At 43.1% G+C, this 16,655-nt stretch overlaps 1 protein-coding gene across 1 annotated transcript in view; it reads left to right on the top strand.

Annotated features, from left to right (window-relative positions):
* Positions 1–16,655, top strand: part of PRPSAP1 (phosphoribosyl pyrophosphate synthetase associated protein 1) — a 39,645-nt gene that overhangs the window by 445 nt on the left and 22,545 nt on the right. Inside the window, exons 2-3 of the mRNA XM_004374135.2 lie at positions 2,547–2,599; positions 6,838–6,904. Coding sequence (XP_004374192.1) covers positions 2,547–2,599; positions 6,838–6,904 — 120 coding nt within the window. The remainder of the gene's footprint in view (positions 1–2,546; positions 2,600–6,837; positions 6,905–16,655) is intronic.

Consider the following 16,655-nt stretch of genomic DNA (forward strand, 5'->3'; position numbering starts at 1 on the left):
GGAGATGACAGAAGCCACCCCCACCCCCCCAATTTTGTAGCTGAGAAGCGTATGGCTGACTTAAGACATCCCCCCTTCCCAGTTTCTTATAGCGCTCGCCTTTCCTTCATCTCCCCTACTCCCACATCCCAGGGCGGCGGTGAGGATTGACTGGGGAGCTCATTCTGAGACCCCCGGAATGAGTGCCTGGCAGAGAGGGGCTCTGTGGGTTTGGCTCCCTCTCCGCCTGTGACTCGGTGTATCTTGATTCCCAAGACTCATTTATGGGGACCGGAGCAGGATGTCGTTATAACGTGAAGGCCCTGTTGGAAGGGTACAATGGGTGGGGGTGGCAGGAGGGCCTTCCAGATGGAAGGCTGGAGGTACACGTGTTTGCAGCAGCAGAAGCAAAGAACAGGGCAGCCTCCAAGGAAACCGGTTTGTTGGAGTTGGTGATAGAAATAATAGGCCTAACCATATTTTGTAAATCAACTTTGGCTCTGGATAAGTCAGTTGAAGGAGCCCCTGGGTGGCTGGGTGATGCGCTGGACTACTAGACGAAAGGAGGCCCCTCAGAAGAAAGACCTGGCAGTCTGCTTCGGAAAAGGCAGCCTTTGAAAACCCTGTGGAACACAGTTCTACTGTGGCACGCATGGGGTGTCCGTAAGTCGGGATCGATTCGATGGCAAGTCACCACAACTACATGTCATTAGAAGTAAAGTCTTTGTCTCTTTTTGTTTTTTTTTTTAAACCCAAGGAAGCTGGTGGTCTCAAGCAGCCTGACAGCTCCGAGGTGCCCTCCCAGCCTTGCCACTTACTAGCTCTGTGACACTGGGCAAGAGACTGTTCCTGAACTTCATTTGTAAAATGAGGATGAGTCTGTCCGCCAAGGATATTGTGACTGTGAAAGACATAATGTAGATGAAGCATCTAGCTGAGCAGAGGTTCATAGTGGACCTCTGAAATAACACCTGTTTACTAAATGACTTCTTTCTTCTAGTTGGCTTTTCAGTCTTTTGGAGGATTCCAGAGTGCTAATGTAAAGGAAGAGCCTTATGGGCCCTCTCTTGATAAACCTGCTAGGATATGACACGATGAACAGCTTTTCTTTTAACGTTTAAAGTCATTTTCACATTTTAAGCACTTAATTTATGTTAATGCTTCTCTGTGAATTTTCCAGAATTGATAACTAATTACATGAATATATTTTTAAATCCTAGATGGTGATGTTGAAGGAGAAAACTTCAGTTGTATTTTTTTTATATATTCTTATTTTCTTCTCAGTTAGAGTTTTAAGATTAGAAAACTTTAAAAAAAAAAAAAAAAAAAAAAACCTTTTCCAAAAGTTCTGCCATCTACTGTGTAGTTTCAATTTCAAACCCCTGATTATTTGTCTTTTCTTTCTGAAGCCAGCTAAAAGAACTTTAAATATCAAGCTTGTGTTTGTTTAAATGGGGTCAGATTTACTCCACACTGACCTTGTGGAGAGAAAGCAGGGGGAGGAGGGGTGCATTTTAAAAGTCGGTGTTTTTATTTTTATTTTTTGCTTCGTATATTAGATTCTTCCCTGCTTCGTTCCAGAAAGGTTTTACATTATTGCAAATAACAAGTACTGTAAATACTTCCCTTGTCTATTTTATATATTGAGTTTCTCAGTAAGATGTAATCTGAAAAAGGGTTTACTGCTAAACAAAGTTTGAAGATTAGATGACCGGAGACCGCGACATTCCCGGATTCCATCCATATCTAAACTTTAAGCAAGGATCTTCAAACTTCTGGATGGTGTACTCTAATCAGTAAAAAACATAGGTGTACACTTTCCCAAGATGTGTGTATTTATTTCCAAGTTGTGTGTGTGTTATAATTAACAGAAAGGGGTCCTCCTCTCAGTTTCCACGTTTAGCAACTTTTTGCTAATCTTGTTTCATCTGTTCACTCACCCCTCACTTTTTTTCTAGGGAGGTGGGGCTTGACTATGTTAAAACAGATTCTTCCCGGACATATTTCACTCCTAACAATGATAATGCAAACAATTTTTTTACCTACCCTATTATTACAAAAAATTAGCATTAATTCCTTAATATCATCTAGTATCTAGTCCTTGTTCTTATTTCTCTAATTGTCTGAAACGTGGCTTATTATAGTTGATTTGTTCGAATCAGGATCCTGCACGTGGTTGATGTCACGGAAGTCTCGTTTAGGCTCTCTGCTTCTGACAGTTGAGGCATCTACTTCTGGCTTGTGTGTTTAGAATCATTGCTGCTAGTGACCGTTTGTGTGGGAGTGATTTTTTCCAAGACAATCATTATAATCAGAAAACAATGACCCAGACATTACACCGGTTGTGGATTCTTTGCAATAACGTAGTGATTATTACAAAATGGTGAGCCCTGGAGGCTGCTGTGGTGGAGTGACAATAAAGGGTTTAGTTCTTCGTGAATTTGAGATTTCGAAATTGTTTCTTGGCAATGAATGCCAGTCTGGTATAGTTTAGTCTTTCTGCTGAACACGTGCATATGATTTTTTTTAAAAGAATTATGATTGCCTTTTTTTTTTTCTGCCTGTAGGCGTCTTGGTGCTGAATTGGGAAAATCTGCTGTGTACCAGGAGACCAATGGAGGTAAGTTAAATTCTTTCTTAAACACCCTTTATTCTTAAAGCTATGTTTAATCAGCTGACTTTTTTTTTCTTCATTTTTATTGTTAAGTATATATAACAAAATTTGCCATTTTAACCATTTCTAAGTGTACAATTCATTGGCATTAATAAATTAATTACATGCCAGTGTTGTGCAACCATCAGCGCCATCTATCTCCAAAACTTTTTCATCACCCCAAGCAGAAACTCTGTACCCATTAAGCAATAACTTTCCCCTTCTGTCCTCCCCTAGCCTCTGATAATCTCTAATCTACTTTCTTTTTCTGTGAATTGGCCTATTCAAGGTTCACCCATGTCGCTGTAGCATGTATCAGAACTTCGTTCCTTTTTATGATGGATAGTATTTCATTGTATGGGTGTAGTACATTCTGTTTATCCATTCATCTGGATGGACACTTGGGTTGTTTCCACCTTTTGGCTAATGTAAATAATGTTGTGATGAACATTGGTGTACAAGTGTCTGTTTGAATCCTTGCTTTTAGTTTTTTTGGATATTTATCTAGGAGTGGAATTGCTGGGTCATGTGGTAGTTCTGTGTTTAACTTTTTGAGAAGCCACCAGCTGTTTTCCAAAGCAGCTCTACGTTCCCACCAGCAGTGCACAAGGGTTCCAGTTTGTCCGCATCCTTGCCAACACTTGTTGTTTACTGATGTTTTGTAGTAGCCTGCTGGTGGGCGTGAAGTGGTATTTCATTGTGGTTTTGATTTGCATTTCCCTAATGGTTAATGATGTTGAGCATCTTTTCATTGGCCATTTGTATATCTTTGTATGTCATTCAAGTCCTTTGCCCATTTTTTAAATTGTATTGTCTTTTATAGGAGTTCTTTATATATTCTGGGTATTAAGCCCTTAGCAGATATATGATGTCTAAGTTTCTTAGTGCTGCTATAACAGAAATATCACAAGTGGGTGGCTTTAATGAACAGAAACGTATTTTCTGACAGTTTAGGAGGCTAGAAGTCCGAATTCAGGTCATCAGCTTTTGGGGAAGATCCTTGTCTCAGCTTCTCCAACCAGCAGTTATTGGAGTTCCTGGGCTTGTAGGCTGGTCTGCCTCCAAAGTCTTCAAATAGCGTAGGTCTTCCCCCTGTGTCTGCTTTCTTCTGTGCCTAATCTGCACTTCTCTATCTCAAAGGTGATTGCCTTAAGACACACCCTACACTGATATGGGTCCATTAACATAACAGAAAAAAACCCCTGTTCCCAATGGGATTATATTCACAGGTATATTGTTGTTGAGTGCGACCTAGTCCATTTCTGCTCATAGCGACCCCACTGACAGTAGAGCTGCCCCACAGGGTTTTCTGGGCTGTAATCTTTATGGAAGCAGATCTCCAGGTCTTTCTTACACAGAGCCACTGGGTATAGGGTTAGGATTTACAATGCATATTTTTGGAGGAAACAACTCAGTCCATAATGTATGATTTCTACATATTTTCTCCCATTCTGTAGGTTGTCTTTGCACTTCCTTGATAATGACTTTACTACAGAAGTTTTTAATTTTGATGAAGTCCAGTTTTGTTTTTTTTTCTGTTGCTCATGCTTGTGGTCTTATCGAAGAACCCGTTGAGCTGGCATGTTTAACACAGAAACATCTCTTGAACGTTAAGGGCTTGAATCATCATTCTGCATTATTCCCTTTAAATTTTGACTTCTTTGTTCTCCTTTGTAGGGCCTCCTTCCCTCTTTTTCCAAAATGATGCAAATACCCTGTCGTCTTAACTTCCCCTGTATTGTGTGTTACCTTTCCCTTCACCAAAGTTGACACTTGTCCGTATCTAGTTAGTGATAGTCCCTCCTTCTCCCTCCCCACCTTCGTAACCATCAAAGAATATTTTTTTCTGTGTGTAAACCTTTTCTTGAGTTCTTATATAGTGGTCTCATGTAATGTATGTCTTTTTGTGACTGACTTATTTCACTCATATACTGTCCTCCAGGTTCATCCATGTCGTGAGATGTTTTGCAGATTCATCATTGTTCTTTATCGTCGCGTGGTATTCCGCTGTGTGTATGTAGCACAATTTGTTGATCCATTCATCTGTTGATGGGCATTTAGGTTGTTTCCATCTTTTTGCTATTATGAATAATTCTGCAGTGAACACGGGTGTGCATATGTCTATTCGCGTGACGGTTCTTATTTCTCTAGGGTGTATTCCTCCGAGTGGGATTGCTGGATCATATGGTATTTCTATTTCTAGCTTTTTAAAGAGGTTCTATATCATTTTCCAAAGTGGTTGTACCATTTTACATTCCCACCAGCAGTGCGTAAGAATTCAGTCTCCTCACAACCTCTCCAACATTTGTTATTTTGTGGTTTTTGGATTAGTGCCAGTAGTATTGGGGAGAGATGGTATCTCATTGTAGTTTTGATCTGCATTTCCATTTATTACAAAGGGAAATTGATATAAAATAATTTGGAATTATTTTTGCAAAGTTGAAAGCCTGGGTCTATGATTCTCTGCTTCCCTTTCTCTTTCTTTGGTATAAGTAGTTAGAGGAAGCTGAATTACTGAGGTTTAATGACATTTGTGGATCTAAAAAAACAAAGGACCTGAGCAGGGGCAAGATGGTTTAATGGAGACTTGCTTGGTGACGTTAGAGACATCCGCTGCCAGACGAGTCGGGATGAGCTGTAGGTATTTAAAAACCTTAAGATGAATACATGCAGGTGAGATATTCTATTTAGCGACCGTGAGCTTAAAATATCAACAGTGATGACATCTGGGGGTCTCATAAAAGGATGCTCTTGAGCAGAAAAAGGCAGTTTCACGAAGACTTTCTGCTCCAGCCCCCATTGCTGCCCCAGCCCTCGTCACACTCACTTTGGCTGTTGGGGTACTTTCCCAGCATGTCTCCTACCTCCGTTTCTACCCTCTCTAGTCCACTCTCCACACCTCTGCCCGGGTCTTGCTAAAATGTAAATGTTTTTGTCCTACTGCTGCTTGAAGCCCTTTACAGCAGAGCGCCGGCTCCTCAGCAGTCTCGTGGGCCTTCAGGAACCGGGTCCTGCCTCCTCATTGGCCTCGCCTTCCATCACCTCCATTAGCGCATCTGTGCTCTCTGACCTTGGAACACAGCTTAAACCTGACCACTTCTCACCACCTCCACTGCCGCCGCCCTAGTCCAGCTACCGTTACTGCTTGCCTGGACTCCCTAGGAAACAAGCCGTGTGGTCTCCTGGTGCCTCTCCTGCCCTGCATGGTTTTCTTCTCACGGCAGTCTGATCTTTTAAAACAAGTAGATCACGTCCTCCCAGCCTCAGCTCTTCTGGTGGCTTCCCTGTCACACTTGGGATGAAGTCCAGACTCTTGTGTCTCTGGCCCCTGTTGGCTCCCTGACCCTTCTCTCTTTGCTCTTGTTCACTCTGCTTCCCAGCGACTTCAGGTGCACTGGCTGCCCCTCTGCCCGGCCCCCGCGGCCCCGCATCTTCCCATCTTCCCTCCCTCCCCTCCATCCTGCACCGTCAGGCAGGCAGCGAGGCCCTCCTGTCCCAGCCCTGTTATTCTCCTTCCTCACCCCTGCTGTGTCTCTGGTATGTAGGACCTGGAGAGTTTGCCAGCGTCTCCGGCATAATATTGTCTCTCCTCAGCCAGTCTTCATCCCCTCTGCCCAGGGCCTCCACTTTGGGAGCCCAGCACGGGCCTGGCACAGAGCAGGCACTCGGCATTTGTTGAGAGAATAATAAGGGCGTCACTTTTTGCCTCTCTGTTTGCTGTAGACTTTTCCCCAGGTGTCTTGTTTGTGTTTTTATTTTAGTGCTGGGCTTTCTTTATTGGACCTTGAGACTCTAGGTAGACCTGTTGGTCACTTTACCTCCTATTTTTGCCTTATTTCCCTCCTAGCTTTACTGTTTCTTATATGTGTAATGTAATCCTGAAATCTGTGGTGGTGCAGTGGTTAAGTGCTCAGTGGCTAACCAAAAGGTCGGCGGTTTGAACCCACCGGCTGCTTCGCTGGAGAAAGATGTGGCAGTCTGCTTCTTAAAGATTTACAGCCTGGGAAACCCTAGGGGGCAGTTCTATTCTGTCGTACAGGATTGCTGTGGGTCGGAATCGCCGGCAGCGAGTTTTCCCTTAATTAAGAATTTATCTTGGTGTACCACGTGAGGGGTTGGTTTAAATAGATTTTTGCTCCCTCCAGATTGCTATATTGCATCATCGAGTGCTCTTCTTAAAACTTGAGAACATTTTTATTTTTCAGAGACAAGAGTTGAAATAAAAGAATCTGTGCGTGGCCAGGATATTTTCATTATACAGACAATACCCAGGTAAGAGCCAAACCCAACCTGTTGCCCCGTTGAGTCGATTCTGACTCAGGTAAGTTCGTGCTGCTTTATTTACCCCTTTTCTTCTAAAAACCTTAGTCAGTAATTCATTATCTTTATATGAACAGTTCCTTTTTTTTTTTCCTTTTTAATTATAAATTTGTTTGCATGTTAAACTAGTTACTCCCCAAAATACAGTTCCAGATTTTTGGAAACACTCCCCCCCACCTCCATTTGTCATACTGTACTGTTAACCCTTTACGTGACCGGATCCCAGACTTTAGACTCCAGGACAAATACCTTCCTTTCATACGCGTTGAACCTAGGTCAGCTTCTGTCAGCTTAGCAAGTATGTGCTTAACAGACTCCGCTGAAAAGCTTTTGGTTGTTGGTGTTCAGTGCGCTGCATAACTGCTTCCGGGTCGTGCAGTTTTTGCCCTGGGTTTTGTTTTACCCAGTGGCTCATTTCTAGCCTGGCTCTATCCCAGATATCACCGCCCCGCTTTCCTGTAGGGCAGGGGGGCTTGCCTGTCGGGCACGCGTGTCCACGTAGGATTCGCTCCCTTCTCATCACCTCACAGGGGATGGGGTGGTTAGACCATCTGTGTCTTTGAAAAATCCAGACCTTCAAGTCCTGATCAATTTTTAAAATTTTTATTGGGTAGAATAATCACAGCAGAAAGCTCTCCATTGTAATCATTTTTAAGTGTCTAATTCAGGGACATTAACTACAGTCCCCCAGGTGCGCTGCACCATCGCTGCTGTCCGCCTCTGGAAGTGTTCATCACCCTCAGCAGAAATTCAGCCCCCTGCAGCTGTAGTATGTATCCTTTTTAATCCTTGAAATAAGTCCTCCCTGGCAGCTGTTCTTAGCCCCTGTTGAGGAGATTGAGAAAACGGGGGCTGGGGAGACTGAAGACCACAGGGTCACGGGGAGAGTAACTTGAACCCAAGTATAACAAAATCCCTCTCCACAGCACTATGGGCAGATAATAAGTATTTTATTTTTAATACTTTTTTCTGATTATAAAAATTATGTTCATCACTAAAAATTCAGGCATTATACAAATGTGTCAGAAAATGAAAACTTCTCCTCACCCAGTCCCGGTTCTTCTGAGAGAACCAGTTTAAATAGTTGTTTATTCCTCTGTATTTCTATATGTGTATACTTACATAGGCTCCATAGTTCAAGGGATCCTCAAAACCAAAGCACGGTTCTGCACCGGTAGAGTCTAGGGGAGCCGCCGAGACTGTTGCCTTGGGATACCCTGCAAACTTGGAACTCATACCCCTCCAGTGGTCACCTGTCAGCCAAAAGACAGAGTGACTCATAAAATAAATAATGTCACCCATGAGTACTGTGCTCCTCTAAACAATTATCTAAATAAGACCTAATGGTCAGCGCTTACCCAAGACCAAAGATGAGAAGGCAAGGGGGGACAAGGAAGCTTGATTAATGGAAACAGACCAACCAGAATGGAAATAATGAGGATGCTGCCACATTGTGGAAAGAGTAATCAACGTCACTGAATAATACATATTTAAAAAAAAAACAAACCTGTTGACGTCAAGCCGATTCCGACTCACAGTGACCCTATAGGTCAGAGTAGAACTGCCCCATAGGGTTTCCAAGGAGTGGCTGGTGGATTCGAACTACCAACCTTTTGGTTAGCAGTCGAGCTCTTAACCACTGCACCACCAGGGCTTCTTGAATAATATGTATATAAATAGTTAAAGGAGAACCTAATTTGCTATGTAAATTTTCTCCAAAATCACAATTAAAAAAAAAACCCGAAGCACAGATCTTTTTAATTTTTTAAATTTAAATTTTATTTGTACAATAAACATCCACATGGTTCAAATTTCCAAAAAGTGTGTAAGGACTGCTCCCTCTGACCCCCAGGCACCTGGCTTCCCTCCCTGAAGCAGCCAGCCTTACCAGTCTCTTAGGGATTCTTCCAGAGACTTCATGCATATTTAAGCAATTGCTTACATATTTTTCTTCAGTTTTACATTAAAAAAAAACCAAACCCGTTGCCATCGAGGTGCTTCTGACTTACAGCAAAAAAGGAGTTTATAATACACATTGCTGAACTTTTAAAAAATAAAAAACAAAATACTATATCAGTACATAAAGAGCTACCTCATCTTTCAAAAGTTCTTATTCGGAAACAGTCAACAAACTTACAGAGAGGTTGTGTGTGCAGAGCAACCATTTTACAGTAAGTTGCCAGCCTGGTGCCCCCCACCATCCCAAATACTTCAGTGCGTAATTCCTACAAGCAGAGAGTTTCCCCCACATAACCACAACACAACAGTCAGAATCAGGATTTTAACACTTCTTCATGACTGCATCTAGTCCTCAGACCCCATTCAAGTTTTGCTGGTTGCCCCAGTGATGTTCTCATAGCAGAAGGACCCAGTTCAGAATCACAGGTGGCCTTTAGTATCTGTCTCTTCAGTCTTCCTCAGCCTCCTTGAACTTTCAAAATGGTGACACTTGAAGATTAGAGACCAGCAGTTTTGTCCAATGTCCCTCACTTTGGGTTTGTCAGATGCTGCATCATGATGAGATTCTGGTGAGGCGTTTTTGGCAGGAATATCACGGGAGTGAAGCTGAGTTCTCATCTTAATAGTCTGTATGGATGTACCAAAATGTATTCAGCCATCCCGTCTCAGGTGCTTCCTAGTCTTGGGCTGACACAGGTCGTGCCGTGGTGAACGTTGCAACACAGGAGAGAGCCACGTGTGTGCCTAGCGCCGTCGGGGGCCACCGTAGACTGAGAACCGTCTAAAAGTTTATTGAGGGGTGGAGAAGAGTGAACCTCAGCCTTGGCAGCCGCACAGGGGGACTAAGTCCAGAAGGCAGTTGTGGTTAATAAAGTCCCTGGTGGCACAGTGATTAAGTTTGGTTGTTAACCAAAAGGTTGGCAGTTTAAATCCACCACCCACTCCTTGGAAACCCTATGGAGCAGTTCTACTATGTCCTGTAGGGTCGCTATGAGTTGGTATGAGTCAGAATTGACTCTACAGCAGTGGGTTTCGTTTGGCTCCTCTAACTGAGATAAGATAGCAAAAGGATGTGTGTCCTGTGAAGAAGTGCTGATCTTTAAGGAATCTTGTCAGCACTGCTTCATTGCTCCCCAGCTTAACCTGGACTTTGAGCTTTGGCATCCAGCTCTTCTCCAGGAAAAGAATTAACCCGGCCAGTGCGTGATCAACTGTGGGTGGGTCTTGTGCCAGCCTATGAGCAGTGGTGGTCTTGGGCCCTTTGAGATTCTGAGCTGCCAGAGGGAGGGAGGCTGCCCCATAGTCTACCCTCTTAGGCAGCCGGGAGGCTGATACGTTTTTCATTTTCATGGTGAATTGGGATAGCTGTGGCTTTAATGCCTCATGAAAGTATAATCTTTTTAGATCAGTTTCTTGTTTATTAACGATAGGAATGACCTAATAAGACTAAAATATTTTTTTTTAAACTGTACTTTTTTTTTTTATGGTACTTTAGATGAAGGTTTACAGAACAAACTAGCTTCTCGTTAAACAGTACACATATTGTTTTATGACATTGGTTAACAACCCCATGACATGTCAACACTCTTCCTTCTCCACCTTGGGTTCCCTATTGCCACCCTTCCTGTCCCCTCCTGCCTTCTAGTCTTGCCCCTGGGCTGGGTGCCCATTTAGTCTTGTTTTTTTTTTTTAATTGTACTTCAGGTGAAGGCTTACAGAACAAATAGTTTCTCATGAAACAGTAGTACACATATTGTTTTATGACATTGGTTAACAACCCCACAACATGTCAACCCTCTAACTTCTCAACCTTTTTTTTTTTGGTGAAAATGGCATAGCCAAAGATACACTATTTCAAAAATTTCTACATGCACAGTTCAGTGACATTGACTACGCTCTTCCAGTTGTGCTGCTATTCTCACTTAAGATGAAGGCTTACAGAACAAAATAGTTTCTCATTTAACAGTTACTACACGTTGCCCTATGACAATGGTTAACAATCTCACAACACATCAACAATATCCTTACTCAACCTTGGGTTCCCTATCACCAGCTTCCTTGTCCCCTTCTGCCTTCTGGCCCTTGTCACTGGACTACTGTACCTCATTAGTCCGATTTGGTTTTATGGGGCTGTCCACTTCCAGGCTGAACGGTGAACCTCGGAGATAACTTCACCACTGAGCTGAAAGGGTGTCTGGTGGCCATACTCTCGGGGTTTTTCCAGTCTCCTCTAGGCCAGTAAATCTGGTTTTTTTTTTTTGTGAGTTAGAATTATGTTCTACATCCTTCTCCAGCTCTGTCCAGAACCCTCTGTTGTGATCCTGGTCAGAGCAGTCAGTGGTGGTAGCCGGGCACCATCTAGCTGTGCTGGACTCAGTCCGGTGGAGGCCTTGGTAGCTGTGGTCCATGAGTCCTTCGGACTGATCTTTTCCTTGTATCCTGTTCTGTTCATTCTCCCTTGCTCCCGAAGGGATGAGACCAGTGGGGTATCTTAGATGGCTGCTCACGGGCTTTTAAGACCCCAGACACTACTCACCAAGGTAGAATGTAGAACATTGTCTTTATAAACTGTGTTATGCCAATTGAGCTAGATGTTCCCGGAGACCATGGTCCCCACAGCCCTCCGGCCAGCAATTCAGTCCCTCAGGGAGTTTGGATGTGTCTATGGGGCTTCCATGACCTTTCCTTGTACAAGTTGTGCTAGTTTCCCCTGTATTGTGTACTGTCTCACCCTTCCCCCAAGATACCACTTATCTATTGCCTATTTAGTATTTCCGCCCCCCCACCCCTAGTCTTGTTTTGTTTTATGGGGCTGTCTAATCTTTGCCTGAAGGGTGAACCTCAGGAGTGACTTCATTACTGAGCGAAAAGGGTGTCTGGGGCCATACTCTTCGTGGTTTCTCTCCAGTCTCAGGCCAGTAAGTCTGGTCTTTTTTGTGAGTTAGAATTTTGTTCTACACTTTTCTCCAGCTCTGTCCAGGACCCTCTATTGTGATCCCTGTCAGAGCAGTCAGTGGTAGTAGCCGGGCACCATCTAGTTGTACTGGACTCAGTCTGGTGGAGGCTGTGGTAGTTGTGGTCCATTAGTCCTTTGGACTAATCTTTCTGTTGTATCTTTAGTTTTCTTCATTCTCTCTTGCTCCCAAAAGGATGAGACTAGTGGAGTATCTCAGATGGCCACTTACAAGCTTTTAAAACCCCAGACGCAAAGTAGAATGTAGAACATTTTCTTTATAAACTATGTTACGTCAATTAAGCTAGGTATTCCCCGAGACTATGGTCCCCACAGCCCTCAGGCCAGCAATTCCGTCCCTCAGGGAGTTTGGATGTGTCTATGGAGCTTCCATGACTTTGCCTGGGACAAGTTGTGCTGGCTTCCCTAGTATTGTGTACTGTCTTACCCTTCACCAAAGTTAACACCACTTATCTATTGTCTAGTGTATTTCCATCCCCTCCCCTCCCCTCCCCTGCCTCATAACCATCAAAGGTTGTTTCTTTCTATGTATAAACCTTTTCATGAATTTTTATAGTTATGATCTCATCCAATATTTGTCCCTTTGTGATTAACTTATTTCACTCAGCATAGCATCCTCCAGATTCATCCATGTTATGGGATGCTTCACAGATTCATCGTTGTTCTTTATCGTTGCATAATACTCCATTGTGTGTATGTACTATAGTCTATCCATTCATCTGTTGATGGGCATCTAGGTTTCCATCTTTTTGCTATTGTGAACAGTGCTGCAGTGAACATGGATGTGCATATCTATTCGTGTGATGGCTCTTAACTGCTCTAGGATATATTCCTAGGAGTGGGATTGCTGGATCATATGGTATTTCTATTGCCAGCTTTCTAAGGAAGCGCAGTATCGCTGTACCATTTTGCATTCCCACCAGCAGTGCATAAGAGTTCCAGTCTCCCTGCAGCCTCTCCAAGTTTGTTATTTGTCTGTTTTTTTGATTTGTGCCAGTAATGCCAGGGTGAGACGGTATCTCATAGTGGTTTTGATTTGCATTTCTCTGATGGCTAGTGATCGCCAGCATTTCTTCGTGTGTCTGTTACCCACTTGAATGTCTTCTTTGGTGAAGTGTCTGTTCATTTCCTTTGTTCATTTTTTAATTGGATTATTTGTCTTTTTGTTGTAGAGTGTTGGATTTTCCTATAGATTTTAGAGATTACATCTTTGTCAGATTTGTAATAGCCAAAATTTTTTTCCCAGTCTGTAGGTTCTCTTTTTACTTTTTGGTGAAGTCTTTTGATGAGCAAAAGTGTTTAATTTTTAGAAGATCCCAGTTATCTAGCTTATCTTCTGGAGTTTGTATGTTGTTACTTATGGTTTGTATACTGTTAACGCCAGTGTCTTAGGGCCTCTAGTATTGATCCTATTTTTTCTTCTATGATCTTTATAGTTTTTGGCTTTATGTTCAGGTTTTATTGTACTTTAGATGAAGGTGTACAGAACGAACTAGCTTCTCATTAAATAGTTAGTACGCATATTGTTTTACGACAATGGTTAACAACCCCACAACATGTCAACACTCTCCCTTCTCGACCTTGGGTTCCCTATTACCAGCTTCCTGTCCCCTCCTGCCTTCTAGTAAAAATTTTTTGATAGTGGTGAAAATATGCATACCAAAACATACGTCTTCTCAACAGTTTCTTCATGTACAATTCAGTGACATGGATTACATTCTTTAGGTTGTACAACCATTCTCACAAGACAGGATGTGTTTTGTTCCCTTGTTTATTTTTTGTGATACTGTTCACAACCCAGCATACACATCCATTCCCTGTGTACCGTTCAGTGACATTGGTTACGTACTTCGTCATGTCACCTTTCTCACTGTGTCTGCCCATGTTGTTACCTCGCTATTAGTTCAGACTTTCTGCCCCTTAAGGTTCTCCTCTGTGCCGTAGGTTGACTGTTGTGAGAGTGAGCTGATAGAGATAATTCTTCAGAGAGCACAATGTTCAAGGCAGACGTTCTTTATGAATTGAGTTAAACTGTTCAGTTTAACAATGGCTTCATAGGATAGTTTTGGCTCAAGGTTTAAAGATTATTTCTGGGCAATAGATTTTGGGGTTTCCAAAGACTAAAGGGACACACCAACCCGGGGGCGAGGACGAGAAGGCAGGAGGGGACAAGAAAACTGGTAATGGGGAACCCAAGCTCAAGAAGGGAGAGTGTTGACATGTGCGGTTGGTAACCCATGTCACAAAACAATGTGTGTACTGATTGTTTAATGAGAAGCTAGTTTGTTCTGTAAACCTTTATCTAAAGTACAATAAAAATTTTTAAAAAAATTTACAGCCTAGAAAACCATATGGGACACTTCTACTCTGTTAGATGGGGTCGCTGTGAGTCGGAATCAGCTGGACAGCACCTAACAACAGCAGCACAACAAATACAGCTTTTATGCTTTTCTATCTTTTCTTCATCTTCACAAAATAATTGTGATTCCCCCTCTACTGTTGTTTGAGCTCAGTGTGTCTCTACTTGAAGATGGTGTTACCTCCTTCCCCGCTGGACCTCACCTGAAATGGAAAAGACCTTTGAGGCTACTTCCTCTGTTTAGAGATTCCTGTTTTTAATTCCGACTTGCCTTAGCATGTCATAAGACAGTCAACATTCACAACCTGCTGGCCTGGCAGAATAATGGGTATCGTTAACACCTCATCCTCTTAGGATCCTTCCCGGGTCTGCGGTCGTGTCAAACTAGTCAAGCAAAGAAATGATGTGTTGCCAGTCTCCTTTGCGGTAAGACATTGTACTTGATGTATGATTCTTGGTTTCTGTGTCTCTTGGTAACAGGAATAAACCAAATCCATTGCTTCGAGTCAATCCCAACTCATGGCGACCCTGTAGGTCAGAGTAGAATTGCCCCATAGGGTTTCCAAGGCTGTAAATCTTTACCAAAGCAGACTGCCACATCTTTCTCCCGCCGAGCGGCTGGTGGGTTTGAAGCGCTGACTTTTCTGTTAGCAGCTGAGTGCTTAACCACTGTGCCACCGGGGCTCCTAACCAAGAATACTCAATGTAAATAATGTACACAGTCGCAACCTAAAGTGAGGCCGGGATTGTGATCAAGGCTGCAATTTACAAATATAGGGCCCAAACTAGCAGAGAAAAGTGAACTGGTTCGTGGCAAACTGGGAACCATTTGCAGATTTTTCCCTTGTGCGTAGGGTGTTAGAGCATTGAAGGCAGAGCAGTCCACTGAGGTGAGACAGAGAGTGAATCTTGTGGGATTGCCATGACAATAATGTCACAGACATAACTTACCTTTGAAGAAGGAGCATAGGTGTAAGTGGGGCTTTGGAAGACCAGAGCCCTGTCCTGAAGGCGGTGAAGGTCCCTTATCTGTACTGGGGTGAGATCACACGGTGGCCATGGTTCTCGTCCTGTGGTTTAGTTTGGTGTGGTATCAAAGCAAAAATATCTTCACCTGCAGTTCCTGTATCTCTCGGGATGATGGGGATGGAAGGAGAGGAAAAATTTGGAGAAAGGACAAGGAGGATATGGATTGTATATGTGTGTATATATGTGTGTATATATGATATATGACGTATATATGACAGCTGCATATCCCGTAAAAAAGCTTGGGTTTGCCGCAGCGAGCTATTAATACTGTTGTCACCTGGGTACCAATTACTTTAATACTAACTGAAGAACACAGAATTTATTTTTTAGTAATATCTGCTAAAGAGTTACAGTGATGAAGGACTGTGTCTCACGGATTTATTCTACGGGAGGAATGTTTCCTAATGTGAAAAAGCTGATTCTAAACAGACGTCCTGAAGCTGAGACGGCCTTTGTCCCCTCTTAGCAGCCCCCCCGAGGGACAGTTTCCACTTTGCTGGTGCTGTGGTTGCCCAGGGTCGGCCTGGAGTTCCTGTTTTGAAACCACCTTCAGAACTGCTAGCACATTTCTTTTCAGCACTCCATTAATAGCACGGTTTTGGTTGTTGAGGGCAGATTTGTTTTGGAAACGGCAAAAAGCCATTCCGAATGGAGTAATTGTGTTGGGTACTTAAGATGTGTGGGTCTCCAGGAAGTTCCAGGTATACTGAGCAGTGGAACTCAGAAAGATAAATGTGAAGCTCTAGAATAGTTCCTGAGGGACAGTTTTCATGTTTATATACAAGTTCTAGTGTGTTGATATAAAATAAGACTCGTTAAAGTTTATAACTCACTTGCTACAAATTGTAGGAGTTGGGGACAGGGTAAATCCTACCCTATGACTATGTTCCCATTACTTCTGGCTATGATATTGGTCTGTCTTTGCAGTCCTGGGCAGTGTAATTATTGTAAAATAAAAACACGCCACACCAGTTGTCATCGGGTTGATTCTGGGAGACCCCATGTGTGTCAGAGTAGAACTGTGCTCCACAGGGTCTTCAATGGCTGATTTTTCAAAAGTAGATTGCCTGGCCTTTTCTTTAAGGTGCCTCTGGGTAGACTTCAACCTCCAACCTTTTGGTTAGCAGCTGAGCATGTGTCTTTGTCATCTAGTGCTGCTGTAACAGAAATACCACGAGTGGATGGCTTTAACAAAGAGAAGTTTACTCTCTCACAGTCCAGTAGGCTACAAGTCCAAATTCAGAGCATCAGCTCCAGGGGAACGCTTTCTCTGTTGGCTCTGGAGGAAGGTCTGTGTCATCAATCTTCCCTTGGTCTGGGAGCTTCTCTGTGCAGGAGCCTCAGGTCCAAAGGACGCGCTCTGCTTCCAGCACTGCTTTCTT

Source organism: Trichechus manatus, unplaced genomic scaffold (assembly GCF_000243295.1).
Source record: "Trichechus manatus latirostris isolate Lorelei unplaced genomic scaffold, TriManLat1.0 scaffold00028, whole genome shotgun sequence".
Classification (NCBI taxonomy): domain Eukaryota; kingdom Metazoa; phylum Chordata; class Mammalia; order Sirenia; family Trichechidae; genus Trichechus; species Trichechus manatus.